The sequence below is a fragment of the Eufriesea mexicana genome, unplaced genomic scaffold (assembly GCF_001483705.2).
Source record: "Eufriesea mexicana isolate 0111107269 unplaced genomic scaffold, ASM148370v2 scaffold3661, whole genome shotgun sequence".
Taxonomy (NCBI): Eukaryota; Metazoa; Arthropoda; class Insecta; order Hymenoptera; family Apidae; genus Eufriesea; species Eufriesea mexicana.
The window spans coordinates 105,068-127,906 of record NW_016911664.1 but is presented as its reverse complement, the minus strand read 5'-3'; the positions used below and the strand labels follow the sequence as shown (position 1 = coordinate 127,906).

At 41.8% G+C, this 22,839-nt stretch overlaps 1 protein-coding gene across 1 annotated transcript in view; it reads left to right on the top strand.

Annotated features, from left to right (window-relative positions):
• Positions 1 to 16,688: 16,688 nt before the first annotated feature.
• The window catches only part of SLO2 (slowpoke 2), a 100,957-nt gene continuing 94,806 nt past the window's right edge, over positions 16,689 to 22,839 (top strand). The window contains exon 1 of the mRNA XM_017905040.1: positions 16,689 to 16,759. Within this exon, the coding sequence (XP_017760529.1) occupies positions 16,689 to 16,759 (71 nt within the window). The remainder of the gene's footprint in view (positions 16,760 to 22,839) is intronic.

The window sequence follows — 22,839 nt, the reverse complement described above, 5'->3', positions numbered from 1 at the left end:
CTGTTTCCCTCGAAAATTCTTAAAATAGACGGCAGAAGATTCGGAAATCTCGTGTTTGCTTCGACATGGCAGCTCGCGCGACGCCGACGCACGTGGGAAAATTCAGTTTCGTCGCGAAAGCTACTCAGGAAGGATTCGTTCGCGCGAAAAGGCCCGATGCACGCTCGTGTGCTTCGTCGTCCCGTTGATCAGCTCTCTGATCGTATATGCTCGGCTCCCGGAACAGAGATGTCAGTGTACTTCTTCCGGTTTCACAACCTACGCCGTCAGGCGGAGGAGGTACGGAAAAAGCGGCAGAAGGGAAGATCGAATCAGAGTGGTCAACGTGGGACCAATTGTACGGACCAATCGCAACCGACAGCCGGATCCATGCACTGCTGCAACAGGGTCCATCGGGGTCCTAGCAGGCTCTTCGAGCGTGCTCCATTGCAGCCCAGCGATTCGCTCGACGAAATCGCCTTTCAGATACCAAGGTAACATTGCATGTTCTCTCCTCACACTGTCTTTCTTCTTCTCGTCAATATCTATTTCGCACAGTTTATTCTGAGCGAAGATTCTTCAGTATTTATTAATACACTTGTTATTTTCCCTTCCTGGACATATGTGTGTCTATCGACATTCTTCGCATTTTATTGAAACTTTATTTAATTCTTCGATTGCTGAAAGTAATTGTAGTTACTCCAAAATCAAGTACTCGCTGTGTATTATGGAGGACTATAGTCATCAAACCTTGGAAACTCGCTATAGATATACTTTATGGTATTTATATGTCAAATAATTACCATATTCAATTGGGATTTGAGTATCTTGAGCAATTTCTTTTATAATTCAATGTGTATTAATTTATGCATGGCTCCGTATATTTGTATCATGTTGAATTAGGTGACAGATGTGGATACAGGCTACGATTATTTAATCTCCGAGTTTAATAAAATTCGAGAATTTGTTGGGTAATAATTTGTTACAATATTTTAACTTTCTACCGTGAAATAATTAAAAGTATTATTTTCTAGTATGATCGGTCTAGTTTTTAAAATACAAATAGTAATTTCACCCAATTCATTCTGCAATCCACAGCTCGTAAACGCGTGAATTGTAAAAGTACGCTTGCAAATTGGATTATCCTTGGATTATTAGGTGTCAATATTTTCGAAGATGTGTATGCGCGTTTTTGAGACGAGAAGGCACGAAGGCGTGTGTAGTCGGGAAGATGTTTTCTCATAAAATAACGGTACGTAGAATAAAACGTCAAGTCCTCGCGATTTTATAGTAAGGAACCCGGAAGACGTAAAAGCGTTTCAAGACTTTTTCTCTAAAGTACTCCCCTTGCTGCTCGATTTAAGGCTAGTCGTAATTTATGCACTGCCACATTGCTAGATTTCCTGTATAAATTACATAACCAAATTTTTAATCCATAAATTAATCTCCAAATTCCCTTAAAAATGTATATAGTTGCATTTATCACATCGGTGTTTAATAATTAAATACGAATTTATTTCGGGGCAAATACTTCATTGCTCGTTTGGGGATATATCACTTAATATTCCGGTTTAATTAATCAACGACAACGAAAGTGAAGGTGCACACGTCATTGACGAAGAAAAAACGATACGTATAGAGTAAATTCCGTCGATAGCCTCATGCGTATTCATTAGCACGGTCTATATTGAAATATGCACGAATTGGTGGCATAGAAACGTCGTTAAAGTATGAACGGTTGAATACGCGAACGATTGCGTGTCCGGATTCTATCTGGTCTCGTGCATTATGGTTATGAATACATTAAGCGTTGTGGATCGTGTAGGCGGAGAGGTTCCGGAGTTTTCAACTACATGTTTATTACAAGACATTTATTATGCTCGATTAAATGTTTCATAAAATACAACTTTAAATCAGAGAACGAGAAAAATTGACCAGATCGATTGAATTCCTATATTTCTAGCATTTAATATTTAATTCCCTGCGCATAAATAAAATCAGAAAAATTAATAAAAAATATTTTTCGGTTACAGTCGGTACCTCGTTTATATTCGGGTAACGAACAGTATCAAATTTTTGCACTACTTCTTCTTTTTCGTACATGGTAATGTTTCCAATTGCATTTATTCGTTGTAGGTCAAAATGGCCGATATGTTACACGGTAAAACTCCTTTTGTTTCATACAGAACGATTATTATTTTGTATAGAAGCTATCGATATTATTTTTTTGACCAAGGTAGTATTTTTGCCAGATTTAATTATTAATATTGCAATAATAATTTATTTGGAATGTCTCTGTATTTCGTAAGACTCCTACGTACAGTAGAATCGTGTTCTTCTACCTCAGTTCCCTAATGATCGTTTTTGTACAATTTTGTGTGGCAATACAGACCCAATTACAGTTTTTCTCGGCATCGTTGCGCATGAAAACACAGAAAATAGATATCGAAGCAGACCCTACGAAAAAACCATCAAGGTTCCTCTCGCACAAGAAAATTCCACTCTTTGTTCTACCCTTATCCTCACCCTTGTGTTTCTTCTAAATATGCTACCCTAATTTCGTATACATCACGTCGAAGTGAGAGCTTGAAATAACATCCGCTGTTTTCCTTGATCATCGCGATTAAGAAGCATCACAATTACAATCCGACATGGTCGAAAAACGCGCCTAATTCCGAGCTTCCCGGCTAGCCGAGAATCCTACCTTTCTTCCATACGACGCGAACCTTGTAACGAATTTCATCGCAAAGAAACTGCGAGATTGAGTGGGGAAAGTTCGTGGTGTGCGAAGCGAAACCGTCTCATTGTTTACACGAGGATATCCCAATGCCATTTATCAAGCACACTTAAGCGAACTATAACTCTCGAGGCAAGCTGTTGTTACTCTTCATTCATCAGATACCGTCGTCTAATGGACTCGTCATCTCTCTGCCATAAATTATACTTTTCCTCGCAGCGAAGCGTGCCAGAGCTCCTTGGAATTTCGAGGACATTCTGCACAGGTGAAGGAAGCGGGGATGCAATTTCCAAGCCTGCACTTTTACGGGACGGATCCAGGCCACTTACGGCCCAGATTTCATCCCCTGTCTCGACGAGCGTGTTAGATGAAAAGTTTAAGGCGAGCCGGGGTTGGCCAGAGGGGACGTGCGCGAAAGGGTCAGAGGTCGAGATGAAACAACGTGAAAAGGCGAACTGGTCCAATCGGTCGCGTGGCAGAACAGCCTGTCAGAACGGATGCAGGCTTGGTTAATTCCTGGCGGGTCGCGCCCTTTGCGCCGTACGTCCCTGAAAATTTTGATGTTTTCATTGAAAGCTCGATTAAACGTGGCGCACCCCGCTGCGTGCTCTTCAAAAGGTTTCGGATGAATTCGATTGTGACGCGCTAGGGGAAGAAAGAACGAATTTTTCGGAGCAGTTTTCGAGGTTATTTTTTGGGGAGTGTTATTTTTGGGGTTGTCGTTGGTGGCTGGAATTTTCAGTTTTCGGGACTCGATTCTTTGCTGCGTTTCGCTTCGTCGAGTGGAAAGTGTTGCACGAAATTTTCCAAAACTTTTATTCGTTAATTTATCGACGGACAGTAGCCTAATCCTGTGCAAGTAAATTATTTGAATTTGTCGAGGGTGCGATAGCTGTAGAAATTGAGTAGAGGGTTGAAATTGTGATTTTATGATATTAATACTACTTCGCTATTCTAAATGCTGCATGGTCGGAATTAGATACCGGATCGGGGAAAAAGTGTAAGCGATCAGTGAACTCATTTGCATAATTGCTAATTCTTGTTAGAGGGTCACTGAGTTTAAAACCGTTCTTAAGTACATTGGTATAGAACATAACTGCACTGCACATTGAACGAGGACAAATATTGAAATTTTAAAACCGTTCTTAAGTACATTGGTATAGAACATAACTGCACTGCACATTGAACGAGGACAAACATTGAAATTTGTTAACTATAGCAGTGGAGGATTGCCAATTTGGTTATTGATAATTTTAAAAAGGAGATGGACGATCATCTTCCTTCTACTTTCTAACACTGTCATATTCAGACGTTGGTACAGCATTGCGTGGTAATTATGGTCGTATCTGCGCATTAGATCAATTTTCTCAATTAAAGGAAATATGAATCTTCCTAGTTGAATGTATTTACTTCTGTCTGTTGAATATATTTATAGGAATGTGTTTACTCCTTCTGTTGAATATATTTATTTCTGAAATTTTCAATTATATATAATTGGATTGTATATCAATTTTTCCTGTGAATGATTTTACATAGAATTGAAACTTGTTAACTATAGCAGTGGAGGATTGTCAATTTAGTTATTGATAATTTTAAAAAGAAGATGGACGATCATCTTCCTTCTACTTTCTAACACTGTCATATTCAGACGTTGGTACAGCATTGGGTGGTAATTATGGTCGTATCTGCGCATTAGATCAATTTTCTCAATTAAAGGAAATATGAATCTTCCTAGTTGAGTGTATTTACTTCTGTCTGTTGAATATATTTATAGGAATGTGTTTACTTCTTCTGTTGAATATATTTATTTCTGAAATTTTCAATTATATATAATTGGATTGTATATCAATTTTTCCTGTGAACGATTTTACATAGAATAGGCAAAGATTGCGATATAAGGACGAATATCGTAATGTTTCGACGATTTCCGATCCCATAAGCGGCTCAGCCCCGATGTTCAGCTCGTAGAGTTGAATCGCGTTAACTCCGTTAAAGTTGCCGGTATTCTCGCTGGATTAATCGCGCTTCCGTGCTTCCGGGACGTAAAAGAACTCTTCTAATTAAAGAAGCTCTTACGAGCACGGGAAAGAGCGTAGTATTATGGTTCGCCTTAATGTTGGAATCGAACTGAAACGGACGGACGGTTGTTAAAAGAAATAATGGGGAATAAAGGGAAATAAAGAGAATATTGGGTTTCATTGCAGGGGATGACAGTTCTTTCGAGTTTCCGGTATGAAAGGAATTTTCTAAACTTGTTTCAACCGGATATCGATGTCTTTTCAGATATTTAATTTAGTCGAATGCATCTTTTATTACAATATACCAAGTGTAAATACGATACAAAAATAATTAATTTGTAATAATTTATATAAATTTCTACGCGAAAGTAATTAAAAATTAACACGGCGAATACCCATGGTATCGAGAGAAATAACAGAGTTAATCGACTCGAAGATTACCAAGCATTCGAGCAGTTATGTTTGAGATTGTTTGCCTTTTAGGAAATGTCAAAGGTCGTTTTAGTAATATTTAATTTTCCTCTTTTTAAGGGAAGTATGTTTGCCTAATGGCATTTCAGCAACCAAATATTTGTTCGCCCTCCTCTTATAGGCACGATGTTTAGCGAACGTCCGTCGATAACTGCTGTCTTAATAATGGAAATGCGTCTAAATGAGGGTCGTAAAAACCGGAAGGCGAAGGGAAAGAATTGGCTACGCTCCCATGCAAATTAATCGTTCACGCGCCCCTTTGGCAAAGCGATTTTATACCTCACGTCGAATCGATGTCCCTCGATAAAAACACTCGACCAAGTAATCCCAATCAGTCGCTGTCGTTATGAAAATTGGATATGCATATGCTCGATAAAGCACACACGCGTTCTTACACCGTGCTCATTAAACCTCCTTTTGACAAACCGATTTCATAATTTATTTTCAACGATTCTTCGGTACAACTTCTTTAAAATACATTTCTAAAATATATTGCACATTAACCCTTTGTGCTATCATTAATTATGAGGAATTGATCACTAGAGGGGCATTTAATTATAGTTCATCGAGTATAAATTCTTACAAATTAAAAATGAATTAGAAGCATAATTTTGTAGTTAAATGTAATTTTAATCACGTGATGATAAATTGACACGAAAGCTCGCAATGTGGTGCTAGATTCTTTATCGTTCATCGTGAATAAAATACACACGTGAACCCTCGTTATCGACACATACTTCATTATTAAAACCTACGAATCTTATCAGTAACAGCAATGACATTTGCATATCCAGAACACTCGAGTCTTCGACAGACTAGTGAAATTGGGTCGCCACTCTTCCTCCATTCGTCCATTTTCCACCTCATCTCTCCAAATCAGATTCCAAAGCAAAAAGTTTCGAAAACACTGTCCAGCTGTACTCCCTTAACTCGAACACGGGTTCCCTGAAAATCAGCGAACGGACATGCAACCGAGCCTCATCAACGTCACATCTCGTTTCTCGTCTGATCTCCGAATCACGCCAGAGGGCGCATAAATCGGTGATGGAAGCCGATGGACCGTTGATTTGTCTGGGTATTCCGAACAGGATGGATGCCTGTTCTAGCAGAGAGGAATAATGGGATTTCGAGTGGCTGGACGACACGAGACGAGAGAACGATCCTTGGTATATCGCGGACCACGCGCACGTTTCGTATCACGCCCAGGACGATCCAAAATAACCGGGTCGCGGCAAGGTGAACAGGGACGACACGGAAAATCGAGTCACGGTGTCCCTTGAAGCGAAACACGAAGCCGGAGCTTCGAAGGGTGGCCCTCGACCACTTATCACTGGCACGGCTGATGATCGTCTCACCCTTTACCAGGCGTTTCCAACGGGCAGTGTGGAAAAGGCGAGATAGGACCTCGAGATAAAATTTCCTCCAAGATTTATATCGAGCATGAGGCTTTTCGCTGTTTACCGGTTCCAATTAGGCAATTGAAATTTATGCGACGTTTTGTCAATTGTTCAGGGACTCGACGATCCAACACGTTCGATATTAATTCTCCTTAATGGATGTACCTTGGAAATTGTATACAGTACGTGTCTGTATACCTATGTTTTTTAATTTATTCTTTAATTCCTGTTTTATTCATCACTCGCTTTAATTTTATAGCGAAATTAGTACGGTACTGTACTTCGTTTCTGGAAGGTCGGCGAATCTTATCATCGTTTCATTTATTTCGATATTACTGCTTTTTCGGCTAAATTTCTGTCAATTGCAAAGGTTATTAACGTTATTGCCGCGAGGAAAGAATTCGCTATGGCAAGGAACAATTAATTATTCGTAACCCGTTTTCTACGTTTTCTGGAATACCTTTGAATTAAAATAACAGCGCGAGTACACTCGGAATGGTAATTAGACACGTTAAATAATGTATGATTCTCAAACTCTAAAGCGAAATCGTAATTAAAATAGATAATTAGAAAAATGTCGGCGGTGGGAGAAAAGGCGAAGGAAAATAATTGAAGGTTCGTTAAAGCGTTTTTGTAGCAATTTTATTAACGTCATGTGAAGAAGAAAATGGAGGAAATAATTTCATTGGGGACCAGAGGACTTTGTTTTGTTTCAGTTGTTTCGTCGTACAGGGTGTGCCCGGGGATAATTAAAGGGATTCATTAGGATCACTTTTGTCGCGAAAAATATAATAATTCGCGCGAGACTCTTCGATTGTGTCTTTTTGCAGTGCGGAGCTTTAGAGCTTCCAATCGTGCCGGTTAATCGCCAGAGAATCGGGAGAAATTGCTTTGATATCGCGGACTTAAGTATCCAGGTGTCCCTTTGATTTATTTCTAAAATTACGAGCGAGATTATTCGTTCTCAGAAATCCTAATCGCGAAATGGCGATGACTTCTTTCATCCAATCGAATCTTCCGTGATATAAAGCAACGTCCAGCTGTCAACATTGTTTAGAACAATTCACTCTCAGCTATATATCTGTCTGTAGTACGACTTATTTGCGCGTTCCTACAGTGCAATCTCTCTCTTTCCCGATGAAACTCGAGCGGATGGAAGCGAAAAGCTGCTGGCGAATCGTCGTAAATCTTTCATAGAAATAACGAACAGCTTAAGCCAGGTCGGAAGATTTATTTTACTTGAAGTAAAGTGTCCCGAGACATAGCAACCCCGTCATCTATTTATGTGATTTAGTCTATTTCGGCGAACGAAACGATGTTTACGATCGTACACCTTTGTAGAAGCATTCCTACTCTTCTTTCAAGTTTTACGTCACTTTACGGTCAACTAAATTCGACGCGATAACGGTTTACTTTATCGTATTTACCCGTGTATCGAGAAAGTTCTATTTAAAATACGTTCCTTAGCTGAAAAGTTGTGTCGCGATACGGTGGCGTCGGAATAGCACAACGCGCATGGAAGCCGCGAAGTAGAATAGATACGGTGTCTGATCAGACGTCGGCGCGCAGCTGTCTGTCGATTCCGCCGCATAGGGGGCAGCTGTCGACAACACGCAGCTGCGAGGCGTGCGGTGCTGCCGCCGTCGAGGCACGGTGGCCGTTCGTGGAACTACAGTCTGGTCTCAGACGCGGACAGGCTGAACCGGCGGCGTCTGGCCTCGTCGAGGGTAATCTGATTGGCGAAGAAGCCGGGGAAGAGAACGGAAAGGAGACAGGTCGACGCAAGAAAGAGTCGGGAAGAAACGACGAAAAGAATATCCAGCGGGAAAAGGAGAAATAAAAAGGAAAAAAGGGAGACGCCGTAAGCGTTCCCTAATGCTTCCACGCTAACGAAAGTTTGTCTCTCTCCCTCTCGGTCTCTTTTAGATACTCTGCTGCCATCGCTTCGGAAGCTAATGCAGCGGAAGTAGACTTTCAACTATATTACCCCTAATCACATCGACGTTCCGCTTTGCACGTCGCTGCGCCGTAATTTCGGCTTGGATCCCCGGTTTATAGGCTGACGTTCTTCTTCTATCTCTCCGGGTACCGTCGTCGTCCTCATCCTCTCCCGAGATCGTTCCAGGATTTTCATCCTGCGGAATTTCAGTAGCTACCGTTGAAGGACCTCGAGAACCTATTAAAAACACACGTTCGTTCGGCTCGATTCGTTTAAACGCACGAATGATGATTAAGAACCTGCAAGTTGTAGCTGCGACTCTCCATCTGCTGCTTGATTGACGGTTAAAAGACACTGTCGGGCGATATCTCTGACACTGTCGTGCTGGATCGTTATTAACGTTGTCGCGTGTATTTTCTTGGATTGGAAACTTTGTATTTGCCTCGTGATAAATTGCACTTTCAACCGGACAGTTCCGGAAGACTTACCGTGCAGATTTTAACTGCCACGTTTGACTCTCGTGTTATATAAATCATACAATTATCGTGACAAGCTTCGTCGTAGCCTCGTAACTTATGGGAAGCTTCCAAATTTTATTTCTAACGAGATACGAGGAAACACAGGGGCGTATACTTTGACGAAGGTTTGCGGATAATTTTAGAAAAGTATATACACGAATTATATAGAATTTAATTCGATCGGAGGTTTTCGAGAATCGAATTTTCATGTGTCCCATTGATATGTTCGTTATCTGTATTATACCCTGCCGTTTCTATGGTTAATACGTATAATGGCATTGTTCACTGCAGTGAACAAAATAACGCATTAACACTGTCAAGCACGTTGAATTCTCTAATATGACACAGATGGACCGGTTAATTCAATGATACTCGAACATAGCAAACTGCAATTGCTATACAGACGTCGACTGTAGTTTAAATTAAAGGATAATAAATCAGTTTCAATTCCAATAACGTTTTGATTCCTAGGAAATACGGCTGCTCAATCGCAACTTTACGATGTGCATAAAATCCATTTGTGCATGATGCGTCCACAATCTGTTACTCGTTTGCATATCGAAAGTTAATGGTTAATGGTCGTCGTAAACTAGAGTATATCTAAAGCTTTAATAAATTTCCTCTATTACACCGATTGCTCGCCATTTTACCAGTTACCTGATGTAAATCGTCCTTTTTACCTATAATGGATTCGTCAGTATCTAAATTTCGAAATATTCGCACAATTTTCGAAATTTGTTCGATAATATTTCCACTTTCTTATTTTATTCTATTTATTCCTTCTCTTATATTCGATGTACACACTTGCAATTAGGAAATACTCTCTTCCTTCTGTAATTTGAAGTTATGGGTTATCAGTGATGTTAAAAAATTCAGTTTTGAAAAAGTGTAGATAGAGAATTTAAAGAATAATTACACCTGTCAAAGGAAAAATTTGTATACGCTTTGCTATGAATTTTAATTAACTTTCGTTGTAGGTTAGAAAGCAGTGCATTTAATAATTTGGAATTTCCCTATCGACATTCGAAGAAATAATATCTGTGATCGAATGAAAGCGAAGAAGAATAGCGAAAATCGTGTGAAAGGAATCACGATTTTCACATCGCTATAGTAAATTTTTAGCCAGTCCTGCTTCTTGCTTATATCTTGCTCTCTGTTACACGAAATTAATATGTATTTCTGGAGCAACGACGTCGTCTCTGGAACCTTACATTTGCGAAAGTTCTGCGTGTACATCGAATATTAATGTCCAAACAGGCTGCGCGTATATGAGCGTAAGAAAATTCTAAAATTCATGAAAATTCATCGTCGTACGTAAAGAGGTGTAGAGAAAGAGGATGAAGAACAGAGGGAAAGAATAAATTAACATAAAACGTGCACTCTGTTTCATACAGAATTATTGGAAAAAATGTTCGTCGAATTAATTACCGGGCTGAAATTAAATAATCGATATCGCGATGAGCAGATACATTAATTATGCAGAGTGATTACGATTCTTCTTTTTTCAATGGATATTAACGATTTCAATCGTTTCACGTAAAGCGTCGTTAAAGTACGAAATGATATTATTATAGCGTTAAATTGCAGTCACGTGAAATGATAAATTTCACTGCACAGGGAAGCTTGCAACTTCGATTTACGTATAATCGACGAATTTTCAATTGCAACTTTTTTACCTTCTCCTATAATTAACATCTTTCATTACCAGAAAAATAAACGCAAAATACGAAGATTAATTAAAAATTAATCGTTTGCGCATTTTTAATTTCATCACTGAACAATGAATAATTCAAACGACCTGGCGTGTACACCTACGAATAAAAGCTGCAAAGAAGGATGCGAATTATCGAAGATAAAATTTTGTCGAATTACATTTTTATTTTATCTCGTCGAGTCGCGTGTGACGCGTAGGAAGATATCCTCGTCTTCTCGTACATCGAAATAATTGTTCCAAGGGGACCGAGGTTGCGTACACTGAAACGACGAAAGTTCTTCCTAAAGTGGTAAAGTTTTATTCATCAGGAAGTTACGTAGCTCCGCGGGCAATTATGTTCCAGCAAAAATAAATAGATCGAGGACTTCTCTCGATTTTATACATTCGATAGAATTAATACGATATCGTTTGCGTTCGGCTCGTGCAAACGCAATACCCTCGTCCCGAAAGAATCGGATTCGATACCATAATTTATCGAATTTTGTCGTTGATAACGGAATGTTTAAACATGGCGCAATTCACTGGTAATCGGAATGAATTCCGTGTTCGGGAAAATTAATAAAGAAAGGAAAAAATCCGTCGGAATGTAAAGCTTGGTTAAATTTTTACTTGGAGAAAGGAAGCAAGGAGAAAAGTTTCGAAGCTTTTCCCTTCTCGAAGCGTATGATCCATTTCTTTGCCGATTTCTCCGTTTCCTTAACAGGGAAAAGAAGGAAGATAGAATTAACGTTACGCGTTCTCGAGATTGTACATTACATTTCTCGTTACTACGGAATTTCGGAAACGCGGAGTAATGAAATTTAATCCATTTGCAAAGATTCCAACGTTCACAGGCCATTTAATCAAATTATTTAACCATTTACATCTGAATAGGATTAACAGTTTGACGAGCTAAGAGATGTTTACTTGGGTAATTTTATTACATCCTCAAAATTTCTCGAATATTACAATTTCTCAATAGGCGCTTGTAAATTACGTCGAAAGTTTTCTTCGGCCCATTCACGTTGTAATTTCCACTCCCATTCATCCAGGCTATTCATCTTCCTTAATTGTCCCCTTTAAAAGACCCCATCGATTCTCAATTAGCAAGAAGTGAGTTACTTAAACCCAGTTATGCCAACGTACTTCGCGTTATTATGCCTTAAAATAAATTAGTCGTGTCAAAAAAGAGAAAAACATGCATAATTCACGCGGACCCCTGGCACGTACCAGGCCACTCGTCCGCTTTATGTTTCTTCGATCATGCCACGAGGATCCGGTCCAATGGCTTAAAAATGGAAGTCCCTTTACCGTCACTTAATCGCGGTATCGTTCCAAAGGTTTACGACGAACAAGAGCCACTGTTTTACGGCCGGGCAAACCTTCCCTCGCAAATCATTGTTTCTAAATGTTTCGGCCCTCTGAAACGCCGAGTTCCTTTCCATCGATCGAAAGATCGCGAGATCTCCGTTTTCCAAAGCTCTCCTCGAGGTGGAAACAAACCCTCCAACGCTGGAATAAAATCTCATCGTGCCTCCGGGCCGATTATTTCACCGGAATCTCTTCTTTTTTCATTTACCCCGACAAGCAGCGCCCAGCTTAGACCGTCTTCTTCTTCTTCCTTCGTTCCACGTTCTCGCAATGTTCCTCCTCGGAGTTATTTCCCAGGGCAGCTGACGCTTCGATGAAATTAGTACCGACGAAACGGGGAAAACGAGATCTGGCCTTTTCTTTCGGTGTTCTTTCGTTTCCCTCTTTATATCGAATTTTCGCGCCGGCTACGACCCTTCGTCACGCTCGCGTTGCCCCTTGCCGGGAAATCGGACGCCCTTCGGTGATCATCCTCGTGACCAAGATCACTTGGAACGGAATTTAAATCAGGGTACGACCTTCCTCCTTTTACGGCCCTCTACCCTATCTCTTTCATATCCCAAACGTTTGAATTTATAAAAGATATATACACTGGTGTCCGCTTAAATGTTCACCAGTTACACCCACCATTTTCCACAATTCTTCGCTCGATTTGTATCTCGACGCGTGAACGGAGAATACGAGAAGTATAGACGCGAACATCGCTGTACTCGTATTTGTTGGTATAAATCGGGTTATAAATATTTAGTGGATATGAGCGTCCTCGATTCCGCGTAACTCTAAAAATTCGACGCCAAGATCTCGAAGAGCCGTATGACATTCTTCGAGGGATCCTGACGAGACTACAGCAGTTCCTTAAATCAGACAAGAATTTGAAGATAGAGGCGTCATTCGCTACGGGGGAAACAAGAGACGTAAAATGTTTGCCTTAAAGTGGCAGTAGAACCTGACAATACTCCGGCCCAATTTCTCCAGTTGCAGTAGCCTTTTCTCTACTCGCTCTCCGACGCTGATTTACGTAGAGACGCAGGAAGAGGAAAGAATCGCGTTCCTCCGAGGCGGATAAGCACGGAGCCTCGAACTCCTGGGGGTAATTCGTGCGGAGATGCAAATATCGCGTGATAAAGGATGAAATTGTTACGAGGAAAGGGCTGCGGCGAGCTCTAAGTTAGGCCAAAGGTGCTCGCCGTTTTTCAGCGCCTGCATCCTGCTCCTACAGCACGAGAAGCTTACTCCATTTAATTACGAGCCCAGGTTGTTACGCCTTGAATTAGGAATGAAGATTTCCAGATATGCAATAACGATTCTTAAAACCGAACGTGAACCAGGTACCATGCTCGTCACGCGCAGCTCATAAACTCGGAAGTTATACATTCGGCGAGTAGGAAGAACGTAAACCAATTAATATCCGAATAAAATATCAGGATCCAGGTACGCGCTATTTAGAAAATAATATCTCTGGAAGAAAAAGGGAAAGACTTTGGTAAAACATTGATTATTTTCAATATCCTTTGCTTACACGAAGCTGGTACGAAAAACAGACGCTCAGCTCGAGGATACCCGTGTTTCACGAGTGTTCTCGTTAAGCGTGCTGTAAACAGAGAAGCCGAAGATGAACGGAGGAACCTGCTTCGTCGAGGAATCGTGGAAATTTAACATTGTACAGAAGCACGCTAATCGTAGTGAAAACAGGAAACGAGGAAGAACGTGTCGATAGCTGAACAATGTCCAGTTTCAATATCGAGATATTCCACATATTTGTTTCATACTTCTCGCGTTTCAACCATTTTTAAATCGCTTAATAAGGGTTGCGGAGAGAAACTGTTTGACCTTTGCTCTATGCCTATTGCGTAACCAAGTAAATGATGGGGAAACAAATAGAGTAACGCGTGGTTGGAAAATATGTCAGATCTGTATAACGAAACCCATTTCACGGCGCAATTGCGCGACGAGGTACGCGTGGAAACATTTCAACCCTCGGCTGATCGATTCTTGCACGGCTCGATCCGTTGGAGACACGTGAAAAGAGACGATGCGATAACGAAAATGGGAGATAATGGGAGAGAAAGAATGGAAGTTGGCGCTAATCAGCCAGCTTAACGACCCCTCCATCACCGACACGCATAGTCCGCGTCCGCCCCGGCGTGGCAATCACGCGAGCACGACGCGAGAGAGGAGTCATCGGGCTGAATTTGTCGACGCGAAAAGTCAGCGAGGATATATCGAAGCAGGAAGCGAATCAGTGGGAGTAACGCATGCCAGACGCGCTGGTCCGGCGATTTATTATTTTTCATCTGGTTTTCCAGCCGCCTCTTTTACCCCTTCCCTCTTTATTGCGCGACTTGGCCACGCAGGAGTGATTCGAGCCCGCGGCTTCTGTCGCGAACGACGCGACACGGCGCGGATAGGGAGGTGGGAAGAGGAAGGGGAAATTGCGCGAGCTTGCGCAGAAATATGGCTGGCGGACGAACGGACGCGAGCTTGAGGCTGAACCCGCTAGTCGGCGCTGGGCCACGCCACGCGAAGCGCCTTGTGGTTGCGGAGCTTGCAGAGAGGAGCTGCCAGCGCGGCAACCTCTCGATGCCTCTACGGCGGGCTAATGAAATCTCCAGAGCGCCGCGTTTCCGCTTGAAACTGCCCGCAGACTCGCGACACGCCAGACGTTCCAAAAGATGCGGTACCTCAAGAGAAAATGCCGTTGTCTCGAGCTGAAGAAGCACCGTGACCACGAACGGCTGTGATCCTCGACCACCTGTCCGTCGTCAGTCGAGTCGAGAAGGTTTCGCCCAAGGTAGAACGTCGTTGAACGCCCGCTGAACGTCCTTCCAACTGTTTGTCGTCGCTGTTGAGGCTGACCAACCAACCGAGTCTATGTTTTCATTGAGAAAACGACGCGATAACGCTGTTCCTTAGTCTCGTTGACCGGTCGTCCTCGACGTCATCGTCGTCCTCGACGTCATCGTCGTCGTCGTCGTCAGAGGAAGTGGAGGAGGAGGAGGAGAAGGAAGAGGAAGAGGAGGAGGAGGAAGAAGAGGAGGGAGGAAGGAAGACGGTGTGACAAACAGTGTTGTTCGGTGAGAGGTCGACGTCGTCCCGCGTTGCTGAAGTTGTGGATTATGATCGACGAGCTTGTGGCGGGACCAACAGAACCGGAGGACGCGTCCTTGGAGCCCCATTCGACGAGGCAGTGGCGTCAGTCGTCGCGCGGAGATCAACGAAGTTGCGGTTTCCGGTGAGGAAGAACGACAATACGAATCGTTTACCGGACGAATTTTACGAATCAACATATCAAGTACCGTAGCAACGATCGACCGTCTATGAGAAGCTTCTCGATCGTTTATCCTTGATCGTCGTGACGAGTGTTCGAAGCCGTACGGTGTCACGCTCCTCTCGGTTCTCTCGCGGTAATTCGTGGCCTTGCAACAGGAGCATGCGACGGAAGGGCTGTCTTTTATTTTTCTCTATGCCCCGACCGACGTCTTTTCTCCAGGAACGCGTCATCCGTGGCTCCTTCTAACCCCATTACAATCCATTACAATCATCTCCTTAGGCATACTAACGTAACCGAAGATTTCATTAGAAGAGCAAGCGAGGAAGCGAGGAAAAGAGGAGGAGAAAGAGGGTGAGACGTTGAAGGACGAAGGAGGAAGAAGGAAGAAGATATTACGGGTGACGACGGGTTCGTTTCCCCTCTCGTTGTACCAACGTAACGTAATAAAATAAGTGTACGATCGTGTTGAGAAGAGGAGAGGCGTCTTTGGAAGAAGACGAAGAAGATTCCTGAAGACGGGTGCGTGTTCCGCGCTGTTTTCTTCCTAATTACGATATTATCGAGTACGCTGGTTGGCGGGTCCAAAAACGTAGAGTATTTTTAATACACACACACAGAGGCAGGTGCGTGGCACGCGTTACCTTACGCGTGCGTGCCGTGTCCAGGTGGATGGTAATTAAGCGTAGAATTTAATCGACGTTTAACGTTTTATCCGTTTCGAGAAAGGGTGCAAGACGACGAGGAGTGGTCCAACTTAATAGCAAACGATCTTTCCAAGGTCCAACTAATAGTGACTTAAGTCTTATCGTTCGTTCTTCGTGCAACCGTTCTCGTGTGCGTACCTCGTGCTAGTCGACGAGCCGTGTTGTTTATGGCCCTAACGTCGAATTATCGTGGCCGAAATGTTTCTTAGAACGCGTTAGAGACTTGTACCTGTAACGTTAAGTGTCCGTTTCATAGCGTTTCGTGAACAAGCGTCATTTGTACCTCCTCGCGAAGCTGTCACGCGCGAAATCAACCCCTGGTTCCTCGCGAATTGGCTACGTCGTTTCGGTTGATTCGTCGTGAGAGAAGAAATAAATAAGATAAGCTAAATAATTAAGCAAACAAACGAAGCAAAAGATAACAGAGAGGAGTGGTTGTTCGAGACTGAACTTGTGAGAAGCTGAAAGTCGAAGAGGGAACCAAGGTACAGAGTGACTTTCGTAGTGAGTCGGAGTGTTCGCCGTGGATCGAAGAGAAGTGGAGGGTCGGTGTTGAAACACAGGATGCGTGATCAAGCAAGGCACTAGCTATGACGACTTCGAGCAGATACAGCAGTTACAACTGTCTTACCAGCTGGGACAGCTACGACAGAATACCAAGGTAGTAAAGTGATATTTTATACGAGATTTTCCATTATGGGATTGGCCCGTTTTAAGTGGCTCGCGCTTTTAAGCGGGGTTCATGATTCACGCCGCAGGTATCCTATTCCGGTTAAAAACGATGCTTTCACCGAATTGTCGATGAATTATTCCGACGAGTCTTGCCTGCCTTAGCCTCGTTGAATCAGTCTCGCCTTCTGTTTTCGTTGCCACGTCGTTAATAGCGTTACTGAATTAATAAATATACTCTAATATTTTAATTAATATATCTGTTTCATCGTGAAGATGTTCCTTGCGAAGAAAATTCTTCCCTCTTTGTTGCTTTTAATAAGACAAAGTTTGCATCTGAAAGGATAGTAGTTTCGGATATTATATAGGAAACTTTGGACGAAAACTTTCGTTAAAACGAAGAACATTTCGTGCTTCAATTTTTTAATTGCGTGCTATTTACTGGGTTATTCCGTCTTCTTGGTTTTTCAGAATATCCAAGGTAATTTTAATAAATATCGATCGAATATCTTCAAATAATTCCTACTCTTCGATGAAACCAGATATTTCCCTGCACCGATTATTTTTTCGACATTTTACGAATATTTACGTAAACTTCCTATGTACGAAAAATATATTCGACAGCGAGTTTAATGCAAAAGAGATCGAGATAAACGGTTAATGCGGAATTGCGATTAAACGCTATAAATACTGAACGAAGAACGGAGAACACTTTCGATTCAATGTTTATAAAATTAATTTACTCGAAGCTACGTTCCCTATTAAACTACCATGCAGTGTTATAAACCGATTGCTAATAAAATAAACCTCGAATAGGTGGTCGAAACGCGTAGTGGTCGAGCGATCGTGGAAAAGAAAACATTGGGATTAGGAGAAAAATTCGTTGCGTTATTTTTCCTGAAAATATCCTATTTCTTTATAGCAACGCATCAAAATTTCTTGTTACCAGGCCGCGCGCTTCAGCCAGGCGTATTTCTTTAGTCTTTCGAGACAGAGAATGTAAATTTGCTCGTAGATTTTCACAGGCACTCGGTTTTTATCGGTTACACGCTCATACCCGGCGCGCAGTTTAAGCAGGATTACTTTTTACACGGGAACGATGGTAATCCAATTATAAAACAATCTGTTTCACTGCAGAAAGTCAATAGAAAGGACACCTGAAACGCGTGTCGCGCGCATTTCTTTCGTTTTCGAGTAACGCCGACTCTTTTCCTTTTTTCTCTCTCGTTTTCTTCTTCCCCGTCGACGTTCATTTAATAATGTGACGCACAGAAAATTACGGTTTGACGTGCACGCTATTTCACCCAAGAAAAGTATGACTCAGGACAACGTTTACCAAGCTGTCGCTGGGAAATGGCTATTGATGATATGAGCTAATGCGAAGTCATTCTACCTTCCTGCACAACGATTTCGTTTTCTATACAACCAAGCAAATTTCCAAAGTATCTCTTTTGAACATACCTTCCGATAACCGCGAAGTGGTGATTATGGTCGAAGAACAGATTTCCACTTCTTGCGCAATTTTCCTCAGACGTGATTCTTCTTAACTGAAAGCCACCTGATGAATTAGAAACTATTTATTTATTAATTTACTCGGTTAATTTCATTTCTATTCTCTTGTAATTTATTGTCTAACACGAATTCGTGACTGACGTGCACTCTTCGAGCTTTCTTCAGGATTAACAGCTTTTGCAGGAGGATTTATTAACGCAAATTATATGTTATTAACGTATTAAATGCAATAAGTGTTTGTGTTAATGTTCGTCGAGATTTGGACGATTTCCAAAATTGATATTTTAATAAATTAGTAATATTAGTAATATTTTTAATATTTTAATAAACCAGTATTAGAGTACAGTACAGTCTTCCCTTCGCTCAATTTTTCTCATTACAGAAGCGAGGCTTTAAATAATTAATTTTAAGTTACTTCGACAGGGAAACTGGAAGTAAAGGAATACACCAATATCGTATACATTTTCTTATCGAACCCCTGAGAAAGTTTCGTGTCACGGAAGATTATAAAAAGACAAGGAATTTCTAATAATCGATGGCGGCATTTCATTGTCCCCGATGCAAATCGAATTTCGAACAATCTTCTCACCGCGAAACAATTAATCGAGCTCCTACTTCCAACTATTATTTTTCTCAATCTCCAAACGAAAACGAGCTTTTTCCTCGCGACCAACGCGTCTGCGACGTCCAACACAGAGACGTCATGGACTTCTCCTTCGGAATTGAACGATTTTAATTTCGACGAGTCAGTCACTCGCGTTTGATGCCAGCGAAAGTTGCTCGTCGCGTTTCCATTACATACTTCGATACACGGTCGTTCGATCGACTACGAATTCGATTACCAATGATCCGCCTTTTATCGACGAGTCCCGTTTCATTTCCAGCCGCGTCGTTTACGCGTCCAATTTCCACTCGCGTGGTTTTCGCCTCGGATTCCCGTGCTTCTTCGTCGTGCAACTCCTTCGCGAGCAACTTGCGCGGAATCAATTCTTGGGACAGAATGGAGAAGTTGTAGAAATATAGTAACCATGGAGGATTTGTAAAGGAAACAGATATCGGTGTACCTGTGGGAAGAGGCGGTTGATGGAAGTTGGAAAAACCGGATTGTAACGTCGAACTGGTTCCATAGTTCGATTCTCCGCGCAGAATACCGTGATTGTTGGCAAAACTATGGCAGGCATGTGGTTAGGAGAAATCGACGTGGAAATTTAACGTGCAGCGAATAGAGGTTAGGATCGATGGACGATGCCATCGATACAGAATGCTGGATTGTAATTTGATTTAGTTTGTACCGCCGTTTATTAAAATAGACCGTTAATCCGTGGATGAATAGCTGTTGCTTGGGTCAGAGGTGGCCATCTGACAGGCAGTGAATTATACTAACCTACCTATCGTAACGTGCAACATTTATCATAAAAGCAACGTAATTATTAATTGTCATTCGTGACCTACATGCTAGTTCGGCTGATGTAAGTTCAGCTCGTAGGAGGCAGTTCTTCACGTACACCAGCTAGCTCCTTAGAGTGTAAGGGTGCTCTTTCAGATTCCCTTCGGTAAATCTTTATACAACTTCTTCAGCCGCCCTATAATTAGGATCTATCGAGATAAGTTCGGTTCTTCTTCGGGGATTCTCGAAGTAACACTCTTGCAATATCAATCAGAAACAGTTTCAGAATTCCACGTTCAGCTTGCCGTCAGAAGTATCTTCCTTGCCAGAGATTTACGATGCTCCGTGCAATGCTAGAAAGTTCGCTAAATCTGGTCTCCTCTTCAGAACGCTGGTATCACGACGCGTCGTAAAAGAATTACCCGGATCGAAGACTTTCCGTCGAATTGCAAATTGACTTCTCCCCCCGTCGGCCACGGTGGCACGCGCAACGTGTTAATTAAGATTCGCGCGGAAGCTCGTTCTTATTCCCCGAAGACCATGCGCAAAGCTGGAGTCCACTGTTCTCGCGCTTCCTTGGACAATTGAGGGACAAGTGGTCGGTAAATATTTGACACGCAATCCTAATTCTGAATTTGCGGGTCCGGCTAACTAAGGGCTGTGTGTATATGCATCTCGCCACTTGTCGTTAAACACGTTGACACTATGCTTGGATCGTTTCGCGTTTAATTCGAGCAACCGTCACGACGCGTCTTCTGCACGTGAATTGTAATTAACACGCATCTCCATCAGGGATTTCGATCATTCATTAGACCGTAACGTGTTAATCTATGATCACTTGGGAATGATTCGGTGGATTTTTATATTGACAATTGGCTATCAAAATTTCTACTTGTATTTATACCGAATTTCTTTCACTTACGTAATGTGTCTTTGACTGAGGAATTCTTAAACTCCTTTAAAATTATTGGGTCCTGTGGAGTACGTGGAGAATCCAAATTTTCATTTCTTCAATTTTTAACGAGATCCTTCCTCGTATGCTGAGATTCGTTTCGTTCTTTAATTATATTCTATTTCATAGAGAAATTCCAATGAAATTTGACAAATTGGAATAAACCGAAATGAAATTTTCGCCACGATTGCAGAGTCACTAGAAGATCAGTTGTACCCTGTCTAACCCCAAAACAACTGCAAAATTAGAAGAAATTCTCGAGACCCTTAACGTTCGCCGTTGCTTTACAACCCCTGCTTAAATTCGGTCTTAAATTTTCAAGAAAATAGTTCACACGGGCGTCGACCCAAATCCGCTAATTGGTTATCAGTGACGGTTTACGAGCTTTTTGCAAGCAACGGGACAGCTGTGACATTTACACATGCCCATAAACCCGTTCCAAGGTTGTAATTCCGTCGCACCTGTACGTTTATTCATACAAAGATCGACACTTCACTTTCCCGGAGAACGTTTCGCGAAAGGGAATCGTTCTGCCGCGATAACGGTCTTAAGTCTCGAATTGACGTTTCATAAATTATTCAACGTCCGTTACGTTCTCCCGATAAACGCGTTATAAAGCGTATGTACATCTGGTGGGTCTCGTTGCGTCTTCTCGCGCGACGATGATCCGAGACGCTGTAATCGTTCACGGCTCTTAAGCTGTAATTAAATTCCGATTAAAGCATTGCATGCTGCTCGAGTTACACGCGAGAAGCTTAAGAATAAATACGAACGGAGGGAAACAATGGGTGGCTTGTTCGCAGGAGTAATGAGGGAGCGCGGTGTAATTAGTCCCGGAGCGTGTCTCAATTTTCGCGCTGGAAATTGACTCGTTACAAGCTCAAGCTCGCTACGTTACTTTTCCAACTTCTATTATCTAACTTTCGTTCTTACGTAGCTCGTTGATTCCTCGCTGTATCGCATTTCGATAGCACGGTGCTCTTACGAGCTCAGGAGTGACGAGGACAATACGAGTGGAATCGGTGAATATCGGAGAATACGCTGTCATTATAAATGCGGGGATGTCATCAGTTTTGCATGTGAATTATGATACCGTGTAATAAAAAGACGATAGACATGGAATCGTGCAGTCTTGTGATTTTTAGAAAAATCGACCACGTTTCTGGGAAAGGGATTCATTGGTTTAGGGGTCCTCGATAAATTGCTACGCACCTAAAAATATTCTCCTCTAATTTTAACTTGATATTCCAGTAATTAAGATAAATAAAGAGCTTTCTGTTTGCTCGTGTACGCGTAGTCTCTATTAGAATTGTCTCGCACGTTTTATGAGTCATTTCACGAGAAACGCACTCAGTCGTGGTCTAATTTCTTTGTTAGTTTAGGATAACGAGAATAATACGAGAGAAAGAGATATAAAACTGTACATCGTTATTGTAAATGTGGGTAGGTGTCATTAAATTTGAATGTGAATCGTCATACGATGCTTCCATGAACTTAAGGTTAACGACTATGACGAGGAAGGAATTGGTGTTATAATCGTGGGTATCCCTGGATTCGGTGAACTAGGGTATGATACACAGGATTCGTGAAATACGTTGATACATTATACATAGGTCAGGTTGAAAAGTATATTTCCATGGCAGAATTCAGAGAAATTTCTTTGGGCAGGATTATAACGATATTGGAATAATTTTCTAAATTAGAAACATTTTTCGATAGAAACCCTGGTAACGTTGGTACACGTGCAAGTGGTTAGGCAGTGAAAACATAGTGATTTCCCAGTCCGCAAACCATCGACACTGTCGAATCGGCGTATAAATTCATTGAACAACTAAACTCGTTCCCAAGCGTGACCTGTGGTTTAATTATTGTCAGTAATTAATGAAAACGCAATGGATATCGAAATTCCATTGGAGACAATCAAAGAGAAATCAATAGATAACTGTTGCTAGCGGCCCTGCGATGTATCCGTTGCGGATTAGCAATTAGTAAAGTCTAATTACTGCACTCTTAACAGCAGGAAGCAAGAATATCGCTCACGCATGTCAATTATTAAATTTTCCGCGGCTCAGATATTTGATTAACCCCGCGACCGCGTGAGCTAATCAAAATACTTTCAAACGTATGGTAACTAGGTAACCAAGATTAATTTCGAATCGAATTTGCATACGATTCCATCATCGTTACTAGTAGTTTCTGTCGAATGACATCCCGCACGATT